Source organism: Phycodurus eques, chromosome 11, assembly GCF_024500275.1.
Source record: "Phycodurus eques isolate BA_2022a chromosome 11, UOR_Pequ_1.1, whole genome shotgun sequence".
Lineage (NCBI taxonomy): Eukaryota > Metazoa > Chordata > Actinopteri > Syngnathiformes > Syngnathidae > Phycodurus > Phycodurus eques.
The window spans coordinates 28301172-28323073 of record NC_084535.1 but is presented as its reverse complement, the minus strand read 5'-3'; the positions used below and the strand labels follow the sequence as shown (position 1 = coordinate 28323073).

Sequence of the window (21902 nt, the reverse complement as noted above, 5' to 3'; positions counted from 1 at the left end):
CCTCGCACTATTCCCAAGAATAACTGATGAAGATGGTCTGCCACTCCTTTGCTTGCCACGGTGGTCACTCAAAGTAGGCTTTTGTTCTTTGCCTGCGATCGTGCGCACCCACTTTTTCGACGGCGCTCTTGCCTATTGCAGCGTCCCCATGCACAATTTGGAAGATTTTGAAAATGTTACTGATGATTCCAAAGCAAGAAATTCAACAACAGCTCTCTTGATTCTAACAAGCATCCAACAATGACCTCATTTCCAAAATGGTCGACGACTGCCTTAAACAATTTTTTGTTTTGAATTTTTTATTTTAAACAAAGCGGCACGGTGGGCGACTGGTTAGAGCGTCTGCCTCACAGTTCTGGGGACCAGGGTACAAAGCCCGGCCCCTCCTGTGTGGAGTTTGCATGTTCTCCCCGTCCGTGCCTGCGTGGCTTTTCTCCGGGCACTCCGGAATCCTCCCACATCCCAAAAACATGCATGCTAGGTTCCTTGAAGACTCTAAATTGCCAGTAGGTGTGAATGGGAGTGTGAATGGTTTGTTAGTTTGTATGTGCCCTGCGACTTGCTGGCAACCAGTTCAGGGTGGACCCCGCCTCCTGCTCGATGATAGCTGCGATGGCCTCCAGCACTCCCGCGACCCTTGTGTGGCGAAGCGGCTCAGAAAATGGATGGATGGATATTTAAAACAAGTAAACTCCAAACCGTGAAAATTTCAGGGAAAAAACAAAAAAATAATTAGTAGGTTACATTAAACTGGGATCATTCGTTTTTGACTGCCCCTCGTATGGTATGCAAGGGTCTCTCTCATGCGTCGAGTCCCACTCGAGTTCTACACAGGACACGCCCTACTGCAATATGATTGGCTGCTGCATCACGGGAAAAGCAGCCAACGCAGATGCAACGAGAGGACAAATTATGGAACGATACGGTTAGTGGGATTCATAATAACACCGCCACACTGAAGTCAGATATTTCTTTTCATGACTGGAAGCAGGAGGACATGTCGTACCTGGAAGCAGCAGCCAATTATATTGCAGAGCTGCATGTCCTGCAGGTCGTCACATTGCAGCGGGGCGTGTCCTGCCTAGAACACGAGTGGGATGCCTAATAATGCCTCTCTCACTCCTCTCTTATCAGCATCATCTTTCATACTTTGGTATGAACGAATTAAAACCTAGTTCCTTCTCTTTTAGCATGTGTGAGTGTGACGGCTTATGCAGGTCCTACCAGCCAGAGCAAGTAGGCTAATGGCAAAGATTCTCCCAAGGTCCAGCAGTACTTTATGGACTACGGCCTTCAGACGTTCAGCCAGCTGCTTGGCTAATGTTGCAGTTGACAAGTCATGAGTGGCGTCACCGGGAAATGATCCTCCTTCATCCTCATCCTCATCCTCTGATTCTTCCTCGATTTCATTCTCGTCATCGGTTCCTTCATCTCGCATCTATGTTCAAAGTGGGGGAAAGAACGAGGATGTTTATTGTATGAAATAATAAAGTGTTGAAGTGTAACACTATTTCAGAACTAGGCATTATGCAGTCCGCAGGCCTCATCTGGCCATTGAAGCCACCGTCATTCGACTCAAGACGTGCTGAGTCAGTGTCACTGACAGCGTATTTTTTTTTAGTTGTATAACTTTACGGTTATTATTTTGCCATCAAAAGCGCTTTCTGTCTTGTTTTTGTTTTTTATCGTTTGATGATTCACAAAAACAAAACCTATCACTGTCAAAGCATCCCTGTTCTGCTTGATGTGTCTTTTCACAAAAATCTTGTTTTCTTACTGTTTAATGTTCTTCTGCTGATTACTAAAGAACGGAAACACTTTTTCTGGTGAAAGAAGAGTCTCCTCTTTCTTTTGCTAGGTTCTTATATTGTGATATATCGCGAACCCTCCTGATATGGTCACTCTTTTTGTAACAAACATCAAACTAACCTTGTTAAACATATATCCAAATCCCAGTTTGTAAAGCACACCTTCCCAATAGTAAACACACGGACAATAAGAGATATATTTCCATGATTTCATCCAACAAAAATGATTTCATTTCAACAGAAACTGATAATTGTACTTGTGCAAAAGTATGTAAAACCTCTATTAGTAGTTTGTGTTGCCTGCTTTTGCAACCAGACATTAACTGTAACCACTAACCGGTCTCTCACATCTGTTTATGGGGATTTTTGCCCAATAGTTCTTGCAAAACTCAGCCAGTTGAGAGAGTTTGGGATGGCATCTGGCATGCACCAACTTATTCAGGTCTCGCCACGACATTTCAATTCGATTAAGGGCCAGACTTTAACTGTGGCAATTCACAATACAAATCCTCTTTCTCTGATGCCTTTCCTTTGTACCTTTGCTGGAATGCTTGAGTTAATTGTCTTGTTTTTTTAATCCATTTCCTTCTCAGTTTCAACTCCCTGAATGATGGCAGGAGATTGTGGTCAAGAATTTCTTAATACACCTGGGAATTCATGGCTCTTAACATACGACGGAGTTGTCCAGGTCCAGAAGTGGAAAACGAGCCCCAGACCTTCACCACGCTTCATTGTTGGGAGGAGGTTCTTTACTTCATATGCAGTGCTGGCTTTCCTCCAACCATGGTGGTTTTGATTGTGACCAAATCATTTTTGATTTGTCTGTCCAGAGAAAGGACTTCCACAAGGCCTTTGGATTGTCCAAGTACTCCATGGCAAAGTTGAAAAGGGTAGATTTGTTCTTTTTTGAGAGCAGATGCTTCCTTCTAGAAATGCTCCCACAAATGTCATGGCTATTCATCGTTCATCTCATAGTGGATGCATACACATGTACTGTATCCGAGATGCTGCCGGAGAGATCTGCAACTCTGTAGAGGTGATTTCTGGGTAAGCCTTTACCTATTTTGTTTCTGGTGTTTCTGGGTATAGTTTTGATAGGCGTCCAATTTTGGCAGAGTTGCTGTCCTGTTGAAGACAATCCACTTGTTAATTATTTGTCTTACCGTGGATGTAAGGAGCTGGAATCTTTCGAGAATGGTCTGACAGCCCTCCCCAGATGGATGGACTGTCAATACTCTCTTCTTCATGTCTTCGGCTTTCTCCTTTGCTCTTGGTTTTGTTGACTTGTGTGGGACCACAGTTGGTTTGGTTTCTTTCATCGCTATTAATTAGTTCAGGTCAAACCCTTTCCCAAGGCTGTCTTCATTTGCAGCGTATATTGGCATTGGATAAGACGTCATTTATTTAAGAAATACATTATTCAAAGGAGAACGCCTGTGTTCACACATTTAACGTCAGAATCAAACTAATTTACCACGTCTCTTTTTAATATGTATCACATTTAAGAAAAAGTGACCTCTTATCAGTTTCATAATATGAATGTTGCTACATTGAGCAAATACAAATCCTAGATGACAGATGATTAAACTCATGATTAAACTCAAAACACACACAAAACACAACAAGGGGTGGAATTTTATAGAGTATTTAATGAAATCTATGAGGGATCTATAGGGAAACACACAGAGGGGTCTAATTACAAAAAGGAAACACGACTAATGGTGACAGAAAGAAAAATAGGTGCACAAAAAGGGGAATAGGACATTGTGTCTTGCGGGGCTAAAGCTGATAATGTGAGCGTTTAATGCGTTGAGTCAGAGATAGAGAGAGAGAGCGAGAGAGAAAGAGAGAGAGAGAGAGCACAATTGGGATTATATGTGACGATAGTATTGACATACGCCAGGCCTCCTTGGAGGTCGTCTTGCACAGCTGGGCGGCTTGGAAGAATGCAGCTCATCAAGTTGTGGAGGAGATACTGTGGCACCTCAGGTTGCGGAAGCATGTCCGCTACACATTGGTCTGCTTAAAAGATTTAATAAGCACCCCAGCACGACCATATATAGTGAGGGTTTACAAAGCGTGTGCGTGCGGTTGTGTGAATTTTTTTTTTTCTTTGTCTGTGTTTTATCCTGTAGAAACCCCTTTTTATATTATACAATTTTCGCTAAAATCCAACACTTGCGTCATTCTTTTGTGTGACTGGGTTCGGAACAAAACCACCTGAACTCTGACGCACCGCAAACATGTAGATGCACACACACAATACATGTGCGCGCGCACACACACACACACGCACACACACTCACACCAGACTCTGGGTTGCACCAGCCACTTTGGCAGCATTGGGGTTTTGTCACCTAACTTATCAATGTACTGTCTTTTGTTGCACTGCGGGCCCTTGAGTACCGTAGTTTCAATCTTCAATTTCAAGATGTATGTGTTACGCATATTGAAGATTTGACAATAAAAGTACCTTGTACTTTGTGAATACATGGTGAAGAGCTATTTTGACGTGATTACGCCAACATTAACCGGTGACATTAACGACATTAACTACAGTTCAATAAATAACATGCATACTGTAAATAGCATTATTTTGGGATTTTTGTGAAATGATTTCAGAGCACAAATGCTATTCGATTTGTTATTGGATGATCGAGGAGGCGGGACTTTCGCCTCCAATGGAACAGATTTCTGCCTTACGCCGTGGCGCAGACAGCTAGTTTTCATCTCACATCCAAGCGTTATGCACAAAGTCAGTGATTGTCACGCACCATGAGTAGAAGCACAACATAGATCCTTCCGTTCATCCATACCAAGACCGTTTGGAAACTGAAAATAATACGTAACTAAGGTAAGGTTTCTACGAAAACGTTGGACGCAACCCGAATTGTTCGTAAAGAGGGTCCTTCGTAACCCGAGGTTCCACTGTGAACACATTCTCACAAATTAATCATTAATCATTCCAGCGCAACTGAATGACAATGATTTAATCAGACATGCCAACACCAAAGGCATGAACAGGATGTGAGACGCATCTTCAAACAACAGAAGATTAACAAAGCAACAGGACCGGACCATGTGTCCCCATCCTGCCTCAAAGTCTGCGCGGACCAGCTCGCTCCAGTCTTCACTCAGATCTTTAACAGATCTTTGGAAATGTGCGAAGTTCCATCCTGCTTCAAACGCTCCACCATCATTCCAGTCCCCAAGAAACCTGCAATCTCTAGTCTGAATGACTACAAGCCTGTCGCTTTGACATCTGTGGTCATGAAGTCCTTTGAACGTCTCGTGCTGGACCACCTCAAGAGTGTCACAGGTCCCCTGCTGGACCCCCTGCAGTTTGCCTACCAAGCGAACAGGTCTGCGGATGATGCAGTCAACATGGGACTGCACTTCATCCTAGAACACCTCGACAGTGCAGGGACCTACGCGAGGATCCTGTTCGTGGACTTCAGCTCAGCGTTCAACACCATCATCCCTGAACTCCTTTCAACCAAGCTTCTCCAGCTCAGCGTCTCACCTGCCATCTGCCAGTGGATTTACAGCTTTCTGACGGGCAGGACACAGCAGGTCAGGCTGGGGGAGGCCACCTCATCCGCACGCAGCATCAGCACCGGGGCGCCCCAAGGTTGTGTCCTCTCTCCGCTGCTCTTCTCTCTCTACACGAACGACTGCACCTCAGCGAACCCGACTGTCAAGCTCCTGAAGTTTGCAGATGACACCACTGTCATCGGCCTCATCAAGGACGGTGACGAGTCTGCATATCGACAGGAAGCGGAGCGGCTGGAGCTGTGGTGCGGGCGACACAACCTGGAGCTGAACACGCTCAAGACGGTAGAGATGATCGTGGACTTCAGGAGGCATCCTTCGCCACAGCTGCCCCTCACGTTGTCCAGCTGCCTTGTGTCAACCGTCGAGACCTTCAAGTTCCTGGGAATTACAATCTCTCAGGACCTGAAGTGGGCGAACAACATCAACTCCGTCCTCAAAAAGGCCCAGCAGAGGATGTACTTCCTGCGGCTTCTGAGAAAGCACGGCCTGCCACCGGAGCTGCTGAGACAGTTCTACACAGCGGTCATCGAATCGGTCCTGTGTTCTTCCATCACAGTCTGGTTTGGTGCTGCTACAAAAAAGGACAAACTCCGACTGCAACGGACAATCAAAACTGCTGAAAGGATTGTTGGTACCCCCCTACCCACCATTGAGGACTTGCACGCTGCCAGAACTAAGACAAGGGCGTGCAAAATCCTCTCGGACCGTCTGCACCCCGGTCACCGGCTCTTCCAGCTCCTTCCCTCAGGTAGGCGCTACCGATCAACGCAAACTAGAACTAGTAGACATTCCAACAGCTTCTTCCCTCTTGCGATCAACTTCTTAAACACCTAACCTATAATTCCATTACAACAAGCTGGCAATTTTTTGACTTGAGTTCGTTGTCACATTTCTGTGGGGCCAATTATGTATTATGTATTACTTGTGCACTCACTGTAGTTGTCTCGCCATGCTGCACTATTTGCATATACTGGCCACTCATGCCAGAGTAGCATCTGCTCCATTTGCACACTGATTGAGGAGTATCTGTAACATTTGCACAACCGACATTGTCCCAGATGATCGCACTACTCGTCACTTTAAACCGCATACGCTCCTTGAAGTCTCAGCGCCCTTTGCACAATGGTCATTGCACCGGACTATTGCAATATTAGTCGTTCGAACTGCTCTAAGTGCTAGAGGACTCTGCATCTTTTTGCACAATTGTTTTTTGTCAATGTCTTTATGTCCCCAAAGTGTTCTGTAAATTGACTGTCTGTTGTACTAGAGCGGCTCCAACTACCGGAGACAAATTCCTTGTGTGTTTTGGACATACTTGGCAAATAAAGATGATTCTGATTCTGATTCTGATGAAAAAGGTGACCAAAAAAAACATTGTAGCAGAGAATTATTGGTAGAGTGGCCAAAATGATGGGTAGAGTAGCCAAATATTGTATTCAAATGTAAGAGTACTGTTACTTGACAATAATGTGACTCAAGTCAAAGTGAAAACTTTTACTTGAGTAAGAGTAAAAATTACACAATGAAATAATTACTCAAGAACAGAGTATGATTTTTTTTAACCACTACGAAACAGCCTATGACGACAGCGACGGCGAGCCCTCCCAGGAAAAATTCATCGGATCTATACGCCTCAGGGAAATTGACTATTTTGAGTTCAAAAGGTAAGCAGCCTCTCTCTTCGTTGTCATGATACTGTCGTAGGTCAGCTTTTTTTTTTTTTTCTTCCATTTTACAGCTGACATCAAAGCCATCCGACATGATCTGAAACTAACTGGCTTCCCTCTTTCTTGCCACCGTTGTAAAATCGTAGTCCGTTGTCGAATTTTTTCCTCCCCTTGCGATCATGTGACCAGGTGCTGCTCCAAGTAACACAGCAAAGGCTCGCCATACTTAAGTTAAGAATAACAAAATAGGAATTTAACAGCGAGGCAACACCATGACCAAGCACGCCTTCAGTTGTAAACAAGAGACCGAAATGACGATTTTGCCCATGATACAACGCAGCGTGACGACACGTTTCCAAGCCCGATTAGACTCCTCAAACAATCCGATTATCCAATAGCTTACAAAATTAATGAATGTTTACGGCACTTAAATTATAACGGTTAACATATTTCCTTCAACAATAAATGCTTAATTTATTGTGTTTATCTTAAGTGGCACGGTACGTGTGTTTAAAAGCATTTGTTGTTTCTCTGACGTTACCTGTTCAAGTTGCTCGACCGTTGCTTGTCCAGCAACGTTATATCAAGATACAAACACAAGAAAACTTCGGTCAGATTGCTTGTGCTTCTTTAAAAAGTACGAGACATGTTCGAAGCAAGCGCTAAATTGACTGTCAACATTTTTCGCTTCCCCCTCGTATTGAAAAGTGAAACTGAAATTGAACCACAGCGGTGATTTGAATGAAGCTCGTGCTTCTTAAAATGTTCACCGATCAAATCCTCCTGTCGTTGCGAGTGGTTTTAAGCTTTACTGCATCCATGAGCATCTGCTTGATGCAGTGACTAAGAGCGGGAAAGCCCAACAGGCACACACACACACACACACACACACACATATATATATACAAACACACAACGTCAATGCAAAGTGAATTCCAAAACTGAAAAACCACAGTCCATAAGGAGTTACCGAGTACCATCCCATCCCTATTTTTTTACTGTCATGACAAAATTCCAGTTATTTTGAGAATAGTTTTAGTGATAAAATCACATGATAACTTACTGTTGTAATATTGGCCGGAGCCAATATTTCTCGGTTCGTGACCAATCTTCTGCAAAGGATGATGGTTACCAAAGAAATCCCACACAGCACAAGGTCAGGACACAGAAGGCGTAATACAGTCCAAGGATCCTCCAGTGGAAGCCTGACGAAAACACATGCATTTGTTCATACTGTATTGTGTATTCAAATATTGGAGGTTTAGCTACAGTACATAGAGCATACGAAATTTTTAAGATAATAATTTAGTCAAAACAAAAAACGAAACACTATTTGCTAACAATGTTCTAACGCCCTTTCAATGAGCTTATATGGGTAATTTTCATACAGTTTGATCAAGAACCGAGTTTCCTTTTGAAAATCCAAATGATTTTTCTCCGATTGCTTCACGTGCCTTTTCCATGACAACTAACACAAATGCATCTTCGTGTCTTCATAGTTCCTTTTTTGGGGTCATTCTTTGTCACTTCCCACTTTCCGATTAAGCCCACTGGAGAAATCCTAATTATATTGTTGCAAGACACCAGAGGGATCTGTGAGCTGAAGTGCCAGAACCAGGCAGCCATTTTGCATTCACACAATAGCAGACAGCAAAATAAATGATGTTATTTATGATTTTTGAATGAATATGAATTTGTGAAAGTGTGTCTTTGCATGTCTATACCATTATTACAATTGTATAACGACAAGAGTGCAATGGGTTAATGAGTCGTTAGGATCATTTATCCGCAGAGTTCGAAGGGCAACAAATATAAATTGTGTAATGTAAATTATATGATTTTAATGAAGCTGTTTATGTCTTTTGTGATCGAAGGCGAGCGCCTGGGGCTCGAAGGCGAGCGCCTGGTGGCCGGGCCTGCACCCGTGGGGCCTGGCCGGGCACGGCCCGGAAGGGTAACGTGGGTCCCCCTTCCCATGGGCTCACCACCTGTGGGAGGGGCCATAGGGGTCGGGTGCATTGCGAGCTGGGCGGTGGCCAAAGGCGGGGGCGATCCAATCCACGGCTACAGAAACTGGCTCTTGGGACGTGGAATGTCACCTCTCTGGCAGGGAAGGAGCCCGAGGTGGTGTGTGAGGTTGAGAAGTTCAGACTAGATATAGTCGGGCTCGCCTACACACACACGGCTTGGGCTCTGGTACCAGTCCTCTCGAGAGGGATTGGACTCTTCTCCACTCTCGAGTTGCCCACGGTGAGAGGCGCCGAGCAGGTGTGGGTATACTTATTGCCCCCCGGCTATCGGCCTGTGCATTGGGATTCACCCCGGTGGACGAGAGGGCAGCTTCCCTCCGCCTTCGGGTGGGGGGACGGGACCTGACTGTTATTTGCGCATATGCACCAAACAGCAGTTCAGAGTACCCACCCTTTTTGGAGTCCTTGGAAGGGGTGCTGGAGAGTGCTCCCGCTGGGGACTCCATCGTTCTGCTGGGGGACTTCAATGCTCACGTGGGCAATGACAGTGAGACTTGGAAGGGCGTGATTGGCTTATGGGACTCCTGAGGCAGCTCATGGGTACCGGCAGGCCAAGCGGAATGCAGCATGATGCAAAAACCTGGGTGTGGAAGGAGTTCGGTAAGGCCATGGAGAATGACTTCTGGGTGGCTTCGAGGAAATTCTGGTCTGCCATTCAGCGTCTCAGGAGGGGGAAGCAGTGCACCATCATCATTGTGTAATGTGGGGATGGGGTGCTGCTGACCTTGACTCGGGACGTTGTGAGTCGGTGGGGAGAATACTTCGAAGATCTTCTCAACTCCACCGACACACCTTCCCATGAGGAAGCAGAGTCTGGGGTCTCTGAGGTGGGCTCTCCTATCTTTGGGGTTGAGGTCACTGAGGTGGTTAAAAAGCTCCTCGGTGGCAAGGCCCCAGGGGTGGATGAGATTCGCCCGGACTTCCGAAAGGCTCTGGATGTTGTAGGGCTGTACTGGTTGACACGCCTCTGCAACATCGGGTGGACATCGGGGACAATGCCTCTGGATTGGGGTGTGTTCTAACTAAAGGGGGATCACACTCCTCTGCCTCCCTGGTAAGGTCTATTCAGGGGTGCTGGAGAGGAGGGTCCGTCGGGAAGTCAAATCTCAGATTCAGGAGAAGCAGTGTGGTTTGCGTCCTGGCCGTGGAACAGTTCTTCACCCTCGGCAGTGTCTTCGAGGTCTACATGTGTTTTGTGGATTTGGAGAAGGCGTTCGACCGTGTCCCTCGTGGAGTCCTGTGGGGAGTGCTTCGGGTGTATGGGGTACCGAACCCCATAATACAGGCTGTTTGGTCCCTGTACGACCGGTGTCAGAGTTTGGTCCGCATTGCCGGCAGTATGTCGGACTCGTTTCCAGTGAGGGTCGGACTCCGCCAAGGCTGCCCTTTGTCACCGATTCTGTTCATAACTTTTATGGACAGAATTTCTAGGTGCACCCGAGGTGTAGAGGGTGTCCAGTTTGGTGGCTTCATTATTGCATCTTTGCTTTTTGCAGATGATGTGGTTCTGTTGGCTTCATCAAGCCGAAATCTCCAACTCTCACTGGAGCGGTTCGCAGCCAAGTGTGAAGCGGCTGGGATGAGATTCAGCACCTCTAAATCTGAGACCATGTTCCTCAGTCGGAAAAGGGTAGAGCGCCCTCTCCAGGTCGGGGATGAGATCCTTCTCAAAGTGGAGGAGTTCAAATATCTTGGGTTCTTGTTCACGAGTGAGGGAAGATTGGAACGCAAGAGCGACAGGCGGATCGGTGCAGCGTCTGCAGTGATGCGGATTTTGTATCGATCCGTTGTGGTAAAGAAGGAGCTAAGCCGAAAGGCGGAACGCTCGATTTACCGGTCGATCTACGTTCCCACCCTCGCCTATGGTCACGAGCTGTGGGTCGTGACCGAAAGAACGAGATCCCGGATACAAGCGGCCGAAATGAGTTTCCTCCGCAGGGTGTCCGGGCTTTCCCTTAGAGAGAGGGTGAGAAACTCGGATGGATAATTTGGGGAAAATAGGACTAAGTGTGGCTGTTTCAGCATGGGAGACATTTACCCAGATAAAAACAAGGCAGCATAAAATTTGTTTTAATTTGATTTCTTTTTTCCCAGTGTCTTTGCTGTTATTGATTAAGTTGTAGGAAAATGACCCATATTCATTTTTTTCTCATTCTTCATGCCATGTAACAAAGCATGCTATGCTATGTTATTTGTATTTTATGTACAATATACATTTGCGTTCTGTGGAAGTAACAGACATTCACACCCTTTAAGCGTAATCAAACAATTTGCAAAAGCATTGCCATAGATAATGCTGACATACCTGGACAGTCCTATATGTCTCGATATGATCTCCACGTGCGAACAGTTGTCACCAATAGCAATGTTGAAAGGAGGATACGTGTATAGTATTGTCTGGAAGCAGACATGAGCAAGAATAAAAAGTAGACTGGAACAGAATATTGCTCTGATGAAATGGCCTGTATGTCCTAAAAGAGAAAGAGAAAACAAAAGAGTGTGTCAAATGGACTGTCACACCACAACACATGATAATGAAATGCAGTTTTCAGGGCCCCAATTGACTGCAATTCATTCAACGAAGCACTGGAAAACGGGGGGGAGTAACTATAGCTGTGTCACAATTAAGGGCCGAGCCAATGCGGTCGACTGAGGCGACACCTTCGAATGCATATTAGAACCCTCGGTCAACCCTTGTTAAGTAGGAAAGTCTGGCATTCAAAAACACTTCCTGGTTGCTTCACGGGTTCGCCTTCATCCCGTTAGTAATCATAAAAACAGAATGAAATTGATGAGACAAAAGGAACAAAAGAGAACAAATTAAGGATTCAAACAGCCTCATCTGCAGATTATTTCAACCTGTACTTTTAACCACCTGTAATGTCATCATTAGTTATACTGTTGTTAATTGTTAATGAGTTTAGTTCATCACTTTACAGTTCACTGGTACTCGTTAAGTTATTTTTATTGTGGTATTTTTAAACATTACTATAAAACCTATTACTCTTATTTAATGTGTTCTGTAAACTACAACCCCAATTCCAATGAAGTTGGGACGTTGTGTTAAACATAAATAAAAACAGAATACAATGATTTGCAAATCATGTTCAACCTATATTTAATTGAATACACTACAAAGACAAGATATTTCATGTTCAAACTGATAAACTATTGTTTTAGCAAATAATAATTAGAATTTTATTATTTTTATTTTTCCAATTTTCATCTTCTTTAATGCCTTTCTAATTTCCTCCTAACTAATCACTGCCACTTGCCTCTACTGTCTTCCTTCTCTCTCATTTTCCTCATTGATCAACTCCTCGAAGTATTCTTTCCATCTAGCTAGCACACTGCTGGCACCAGTCAACATATTTCCATCTCTAGCCTTAATCACCCTAACCTGCTGCACATCCTTCCCATCTCTATCCCTCTGTCTGACCAACCTGTATAGATCCTTTTCTCCTTCTTTAGTGTCCAACCTGGCATACGTGTCATCAAATGCCTCTTGTTTGACCTTTGCCACCTCTACCTTTGCCCTGTGTCGCATCTCAATGTATTCCTTTCGCCTCTCCTCAGTCCTGTCAGTGTCCCACTTCTTCTTAGCTAACCCTTTTCCTTGTATGATTTCCTGTACTTTGAGGTTCCACCACCAGGTCTCCTTCTCTCCTTTCCTGCCAGAAGGTAAACCAAGTACTCTTCTGCCTGCCTCTCTGATCACCTTGGCTGCAGTGGTCCAGTCTTCTGGAAGCTCCTCCCGTCCACCGAGAGCCTGTCTCACCTCTTCCCGAAGAGCTGCACAACACTCGTCCTGTCTCAGCTTCCACCACCTGGTTCTCTGCTCTGCCTTTGTCTTCCTAATCTTCCTCCCCACCACCAGAGTCATCTTACACACCAACATCCTATGCTGTCTAGCCACACTCTCCCCTACCACTACCTTACAGTCGGTAACCTCCTTCAGATGACATCGTCTGCACAAGATGTAATCCACCTGCATGCTTCTACCTCCGCTCTTGTAGGTCACCCTATGTTCCTGCCTCTTCTGTAAAAAAAAAAAAGCACTACAGCCATTTCCATCCGTTTTGCAAAGTCTACCACTATCTGTCGCTCAACGTTCCTTTCCTGGATGCCGTGCTCACCCATCACTTCTTCATCACCCCTGTTTCCTTCACCAACATCTCCATTACAATCTACACCAATCACGAGTCTCTCTCTGTCTGGGATGATCAGAACTACTTCGTCTAGCTCCTTCCAGAATTTCTCATTCACTTCTAGGTCACATCCTACCTGTGGGACATAGCCACTAATCACATTACGCATAACACCCTCAATTTCAAGTTTCAGCCTCATTGCTCGATCTGATACTCTTTTCATCTCCAAGACATTATTAGCTAACTCTTCTTTTAAAATAACCCCTACTCCATATCTCTTCCCATCTACACCATGGTAAAATAGTTCAAACCCTGGCCCAAACCTTCTAGCCTGATTGCCTTTCCACCTGCTGTCCTGGACACACAATATATCAACCTTTGTCCTCATCATCATGTCAACCAACTCCTGAGATTTTCCTGTCACAGTCCCAACATTCAAAGCCCCCAAATTGAATTCTAAGATTTGTGTCTTCTCTTTTTGCCTAAAAGCCCGCTTTCTACCTCTCCCTCATCTTCGACCCACAGTTGCTGAATTTCTACTGGCGCCCTGCAGGTTAACAGCGCCGGTGGCGGACGTTGTTAACCCGGGCCACGACCGATCCGGTATGGAATTCTTTGAATGAATGCTCATATTTGTTTGGCAAAGTTTTAAGACGGATGCCCTTCCTGACGCAATCCTCTGCATTTATCCGGGCTTGGGACCGGCCTACAGTTTGCACTGGCTTGTGCCCCCCCCATAGGGCTGAATTTTACGGCTCCAACACGTTCCAAAAAAGCTAGTACAGGGTCATGTTTACCACTGTGTTACATCACCTTTTCTTTTAACAACATTCAATAAACGTTTGGGAACTGAGGACACTAATTGTTGAAGCTTTGTACGTGGAATTCTTTCCTATTCTTGCTTGATGCATAGCTTCAGCTGTCCAACAGTCCGGGGTCTCCGTTGTCATATTTTACGCTTCATAATGCGACACACATTTTCAATCGGAGACAGGTCTGGACTGCAGGCAGGCACCCGCACTCTTTTACGACGAAGCCACGCTGTTGTAACGCGGGCAGAATGTGGTTTGGCATTGTCTTGCTGAAATAAGCAGGGGCGTCCATGAAAAAGACGTTGCTTGGATGGCAGCATATGGTTCTCCAAAACCTGTATGTACCTTTCAGCATTAATGGTGCCTTCACAGATGTGTAAGTTACCCATGCCATTGCCACTAACACAGCCCCATAGCATCACAGATGCTGGCTTTTGAACTTTGCGTCCATAACAGTCCGGATGGTTCTTTTCCTCTTTGGCCCGGAGGACACGACGTCCACAATTTCCAAAAACAATTTGAAATGTGGACTCGTCGGACCACAGAACACTTTTCATCAGTCCATCTTAGATGAGCTCGAGCCCAGAGAAGCCAGCGGCGTTTCTGGCTGTTGTTGATAAATGGCTTTTGCTTTGCATAGTAGAATTTCAAGTTGCACTTAGGGATGTAGCGCCGAACTGTATTTACTGACATTGGTTTTCTGAAGTGTTCCTGAGCCCATGTGGTGATATCCTTTACACATTGATGTCGGTTTTTGATGCAGTGCCGCCTGAGGGATCGAAGGTCACGGGCATTCAATGTTGATTTTCGGCCTTGCCGCTTACATGCAGTGATTTCTCCAGATTCTCTGAACCTTTTGATGATATTATTGACCGTAGATGATGAAATCCCTCAATTCCTTGCAATTGTACGTTGAGGAACATTGTCCTTAAACTGTTGGACTATTTTCTCACGCACTTGTTCGCAAAGAGGTGAACCTCGCCACATCTTTGCTGGTGAATGACTGAGCAATTCAGGGAAGCTCCTTTTCTACCCAATCATGGCACCCACCTGTTCCCAATGAGCCTGTTCACCTGTGGGATGTTCCAAACAGGTGTTTGATGAGCATTCCCCAACTTTCTCTGTCTTTTTTGCCACCTGTCCCAGCTTCTTTAGAACGTGTTTCAGCCATAAAATTCGAAGTTAATGATTATTTGCTAAAAACAATAAAGTTTGTCAGTTTGAACATTAAATATCTTGTCTTTGCTTGTTACTCAAAGTGGTGTCCATTTTAGAGTAACGCGTAACATTGGAATGCGTTACTGGCATCACTGATTACAATACTGGATTTGGGAACCACTGCTGCACCAACATAACAGACTGCCTGAGTACCTGTCACATATTTTAACTTATGTCACGAAAATCACTCGCTCGGGGCTTGGCGCACAGTCAGAGGTATGTGCAGCTCCTCCTGCTAGCACAATAAATACAGTTCAGTCCACCAACTGCCACAGATGTCAGAAGTACTGGTATTCAGTACTTGAGTAAAAGTACTGATACTTATGCAAAAAAACAACTCTGGTAAAAGTAGAAGTACTGAAACCACTCCCTTACTTTAGTAAAAGTGCGAAAGTACACACAAATGTACTTAAATAAAAAAGTAAAAAGGAATCAATCCAATTATAAAATACACACAGTGTAGTGAGATTTTTGGATCTCTCCAGATGATTGGCATGCTTTCTTTGGGGATAAACAACGGACAAAACAAACAAACGTTAAAAACAGGTAGCCTAAAATGAAAAGATGAGTATTTATTTACACTCCTGAAATAAAGTTATATACAGTAGACTACAACACAAATAGATAAATAAAAAAGCTCGATTTCTTTCTTGTGATGTGTCGGTCGCAAAGGAAACCGCTCTAAGATCCAGATCCTTGAAGCGAATAATGAGAGGGAGACGCTTTCATCGTTCACTTAAGAGAGAGCCCACACGTGATCGGGCAATATGTGTGGCGTCGTCTCTCTCTCTCTCTCTCTCTCTCTCTCTCTCTCTGTTTCCTCCCACATTCCAAAAACATGCATGGTAGGTTAACTGAAGACTCTAAATTGCCCATGGGTGCGAATGTGAGTGTGAATGGGTGTTTGTTGATACAGTATGTGCCCTGCGATTGGCTGGGAACCAGTTCAGGGTGTACTCCGCTTCTTGACCAGAGTTAGCTGGCATCGGCTCCAGCACGCCCGCGACCCTCGTAAGGATAAGCGGTACAGAAGATGAATGACTGAAAATTCATTTAAGTAACAAAAACATATGAAGAGCTGTTCGGGAGCCAATTAGTTAGCCAATTCAAAAGACTCGGTTCTCTAAAACTCAAATTCACGGTGGGCCAAAATAAAAAAACTGGGACAACGTCGCGGGCCAAAATCAATAGTTCATGAAAAATCACTGCGATGTGCATGTTTCCCTTCTCTGCAGAAATGTAGCGTTTAAAGTCTATCATATGACAACAAACTTAAATTTTGCTTCAACACTGAATCTGGAAGAAACAAACTTTAATATTATAAATACGAGAAATCAAGTTTGCAATAAAAGACATCAGTGGTATTTGTTTGTTGTTTTGTACTTAAATAGATAACATGAATTCTTCTGTCTCCAACTACCTTTCTTTTTGATGTAAATCTTTTGTAAAGGCCAAGAACAAAACAACCCCCCAAAAAATAAGAATGTCCTTCAATTAAAATCCAAACTTCAAACTATTAACAGTCCCTGCCTCGGAGTTGATAAAGGGCATTCAAATTCAATAATGTTCTATTCTTTGTTCCAGCCACGTTCCTCCGCACACGACAAACAGGTCTGTCTTTTACTTTCGTGAACAGACGATCTGCCTCCCACCTTGGTCTTGGAAGTTAACCGTTTTCCATCTTTTGTTTGGCCATTTTTGGGAAGGGGAAGTGTAAATTTGCAAATTTGTAAATTTTGCTCGAGGAGACTGGTGGCATAGTTGCTAACGACTGCAACAGAAAGGGAAGGGGCGCTCGCCGGTCTTGATTGATGGGCCAACACATTAGCAAAGCATTCTGGGATTTGTAATATTAGTGGCGCATGTGCTATATACTGGCAGGTTAATTCTAATATACATTTGATATGGTCTTGCGGGCCAAGTATAATTAAATCGTGGGCCAAATTTGGCCCCTGGGCCTTAGTTTGACATATATGCTCTAAAATGAGCCGGAATTCCCATCACTATTTGTTTCCAACATATTTATGTTGGGTGTTCTTCATTTTTATTTTTGTTTTTTTTTTTTGGCAGTGGGCAAATAAATATGTTGGCGAGCCAGACTTCAACAAGCTAGCTTTCTAAAAAAAAAAAAACTAACATGCTTCGTTCATTACAGGCACTTTTGAAAAAAAGCGCAAATAAATTTAATATTCTGACTGTTCAGAGTTCCCTTGTTGTGATTGTACGACGTGTGGGCAACCATACGCGGCACAATGTGCAGGCATCCTTATTATTTTGATGGCTAATTAAAAGGAATCACACATTCCAATTAAATTAAGAGGTGGCGTGACATTCCCTCCCCTAGAACTACAGTGTTTTTTTTTGAATAAAATGTTCATAGACTAAAAAAAACCTTTCAGTTCTTTTTCATGCAACTGTAAAGAGAAAAATGTGTTTGTTAAAATACACTTGTTTGATACATGGATATGCAGATTTGCTCAGTCACACAGGGGGTCTTACCTCTTATGGTGTGTTTGTTGGGACACAGAAACCATGGCAGCAACAAAAGGTAAACAAAGTAAACCAGGGACAGTATGTTGTAGCGAAGAAGACAAGCTGGAAAAACACAAAACAGTTAAGTTACCCAACAACATACTGTACATTGCATTCAATCCCACACATGGATAAAGGCTTTGTATTTGCGTGCACCTATTCACTTCTGGTGCTTTTTTTTTTTTTTTTTTTTTTTTTTCAAGATCAACTTGTGTAAGCCACTAATTCTTAAGAATAATCTTGTAAAATGAGGTTGAAATGATATTGAAGATATTTTGGAATCATAGTCTGTGGTATATTTATGATTGAAACTTTTACCGTAATTTCTCGTGCATAATGCGCACCCATGCATAATACGAACCCCCAAAGTTGACCTCAAAATTCTGGAAAACCCTCCTCCCGATGTGTAATGCATTTTTACAATCCATGATTTTGTATCTACCCACATGATCAAAACATGAAATATTATTTGAATTTTGTTGGGTTTTTTTAAAGAATAATTCTGAAGTTAATAATACTTTTTTTTCTATTTACTTGCTCTTATTTTGAAATTCACAGCCCTACTTTTATTTAATAAATTGGAAAATACACAGTTGTGCTCATATGTTTGATTATCAAGCCACCGTGCCGCATAAAAAAAACATATTTCACAAATTCTGCCACGGTATGTAAACGTATGTGCACAACTGTACATATATGCAGTCATACGTACCGTTGTCATATTGGAATGAAAGTGTAGGTGACACCTTTCTCATAACCTCTAGGTGGCGGTGGCATTTTGGAATGAAGGTGAACATATTTTTCCTAACCACTAGATGGCGGCATACATTATAAAATGTGAACGTTTTTTCCATTTGCCCCTATACCTATATATAATGCGCACTATTGACTTTTGACAATTTTCGGGTAGTGGGGGATTGTGCATTATACACAAGAAATTACGGTAATATAGGTAATTAAAAAAATCTTGGGGACAGCATCAATTACTCTGAGGCGGTGGAACTAGGCGGGCAGTGGGGGCACCCCCTATTTCCCCCACTTTTTGGCCTCGTGTGGCCCTTGCTCCTTTTATCACGTATGTTTTCACACCCCTTACTTGTTGCACTGGGTGGTGCAATATAATGAAACTTCTCGGTCACTTGAGGGGGGATAGATCAGTGAGGTCCGCAGAGGCATTTAAAGGCTTCTTTATACTCGCGCGGGCGGCGATCGCGCTGACGTCTCTGCGGTTATCCCGCACGCAGTTTGCCTTGATACTCGAGGGCAACCCACGCACGCTGTTTTGAAAACGTGGTGCAGTTCTCCTCCAAGTCGGGGGTGTCGCTACAGCTGGTATTGGCTAGGACACCACAGGACGGACTTTCCTCTGCATTTTATGGCCATTTCCTGTAGCCGTTTCTACTTTCCTTTCCGGAACAAGGAACAAAGCAACAACAATGGTGGGGTGCTTAACCCTGTGTTTTTGCTCGCTTGTGTTTTTTTTCCTCTCCTCTTGTCTGGCTGGCAGCTCACCAGCCACGGGCTGGTTTCGGCCACCCCTCCCCCCTGCCCTTTCTTTGTTCGGGCACACGGCTCGGTAACCGCGGGCCTTGAGGATGGCGATCCGGCTCCCGAGCCTCCGTGGACCCCCGCTACTAAGCCTCCCGAACAATTGCTGTTCGGCTTCCAGCCAAGCGGGAGTTCTCCGAACTTGCGAGCGGATGCCGGAAAGCAGGCGGGGAGAGAGTCATATTCTCCCAAGGAAGAGTGACGACCAACAATTTTTCATCTTCTGCCTCTTTTGTTTCTTTTTTTATTTTTCTACATCTTTTTCGTCTTCAACCAAATCTGTCTCCTTGATTCTTGAGACGCGCCCAAGAGAGAGACCACTACCCACCAGCTTGAACCTATGCCCCTGAGTAGACACAGCAAGCTTTGGCCAGATTGTACAATATTAGTGCCTAATAATTTCAGGGAAATTACTAACTTCAGACAAAATCTCAACTTTCTCTGTCTCTCTCTCTCGTCCGGAATGGACGCGTTAAAGGCTCGCGTTTTCCACTTTTGTCCAACACTCAATGTTCTATTTCCCTTTTCGTACACCTATTTTCCTTCTTTTTATTAGTGTTATTCTTTTTCTTTAGTGAAACCCTTTTGTGTGTTTCCCTTTAGATCCCTTGTAGATGTCATTAAAAATACTATAAAATTCCACTCTTGGTTGTATTTTGTGTGTGTTCTGAGTTTAAGTAAGCCTCTGTCATCTAGAACTACAAATTTCAGATTACGAGACTGATAAAAAGGTTTCTCGTCACTTTCCCGAAATTGTATCCACATAAAAAGTGACGTGGTGCCCCTTATGATATAAAATAGTTTGATTTTAACGATTAAACTTAAAATTACGCTAAACCGGAAGTAACGCACGCGTCGCTTCCGGCTTATTCTTTTCTCCTAAATTAATTACTTTTGTATTCAACCAATATACGCTATAGCTATCATTATTCACTTAAATATGATCAGAAATCTATGGGTTTCCCTTCACTTCCCAGTGTAAGGTAGAGAGCCCTTGTAGTGTGTCGTTATCCAATCCGTTCTACGTTATCATATAGAGCCACCCTAGCAAACCCAATGTGGCACAGTAACACAGTAAATGTTCTGGCTCGATGACTGGTCGACCACCCCTGATAGAGAACGTCCTTATTACTGAAAATTTGTGATTCACCCAAATGAAAATTCTTGACCAAAACTGAAAAAGCACGAGGCCGAAAAAACGAAAGCCAAAACAGAGAAAGAAATTAATAATCAATCCATATCAAACTTCATTTACAAGCCCTTTTCTTTTATTAAAAAAAAAAAAAAAAAAAGGCAACACAAAGCACTTTACATGAATGACAATCTCAAAATGAATTCTTTATAAAACTATAAACTATCAATTATTAATGATCAAACTATGTCAATTATTAGTAACATTGCATTCATGGCTCTGACTGCAGAGATGCCAACCTGTAGAAATTCACTTCCGGAACAATTTGCCACAATTTCCCTATTTTTAAAACTGATGTCGAGAACATTACCACGGGACAGTTACTGCAGTATATTATGTAATAGGATACCCCAAAAAAATCTGCATACTGTTCTGTTTCACAACATAATCATTACTCTTGAATCATAATATTTGCTTTTTTAAACTATTTATTGCATCGACCTTGTGATGGCGGACGCATTTGCAGCTAAATGTCTTCTTCTCTTGCATGCTATTTTTGCTGCTGAAACGATGCAAATTTCCCCATTGTGGGACGAATAAAGGTTATCTTATTCTGTTACTAGTAGCTTGTTGAATGTTTGTGTTACAGAACATTTATGCTTATTTCACATTTAGGGTTGATTTATGGCACTATGTCATTATCAAACCGTCAGTGTAGGGTGTGTGTAATAAAGTGAGCTCCCAGTCAATTCAACTGAATAGCCAGCAAAGCGCTACAGAGTATTCATTGCTTGTTAACTAGTAAGGGATTCTTTCTTTTCATGTTGTCAGTGATCACCATGTGACATGTTATACATGAGCCATGTTATTTTGGTCATTTTGTTTCGGTGGAAAAAGTATTTTGGTCCAGAGCTGAAAAGGAACTCTCGGGCATAATGCAATGAATCAAATGTATGTAATGTATAGAACAAAACATAATTCAATTGTTAACCGGATGCAGGTTCAGGAAAATATTAATACAATTGACTAGAAATGTGTTACTACAAATGTCCACCAAATGGTGCATGATGTCTTGCGCTTGAAGTCCACTGGAGGGAGCAAGACGTGAAGGTCCACCGGGCATGCACAACCACAAATTGGCCATAAGATGGAGCCAAAGTAAAGGTTACACAAATGTTACAATACAGTCTTACACTCATTTGCTTGCTCAATGTATATTAGCAGGCATATATCACCTGTAACAGCTCATTACATATAATTTGGTAACTAAGTGTTAGGAACCCACAATCATCTGTGCCCACACTGTGATATGTGAGATAGTTCATGAAGTGTTTAGGACCTTTCATTGGAAAAGTTGGAGTTACAATGGAATGTTGTGATTTGAATGATGGTTGATGATGTGATAAGGAATGATTTGCGTATACATACACTGTTCCATTGATCGGGTGTGCA

The 21902-nt window shown here is 43.4% G+C and overlaps 1 protein-coding gene across 1 annotated transcript in view; it reads right to left on the bottom strand.

The window, feature by feature from the left end:
- The window catches only part of piezo1 (piezo type mechanosensitive ion channel component 1 (Er blood group)), a 190040-nt gene that overhangs the window by 142203 nt on the left and 25935 nt on the right, over positions 1-21902 (bottom strand). The window contains 4 exon segments of the mRNA XM_061691070.1: positions 1225-1438; positions 8094-8235; positions 11366-11531; positions 17738-17833. Of these exon segments, the coding sequence (XP_061547054.1) occupies positions 1225-1438; positions 8094-8235; positions 11366-11531; positions 17738-17833 (618 nt within the window).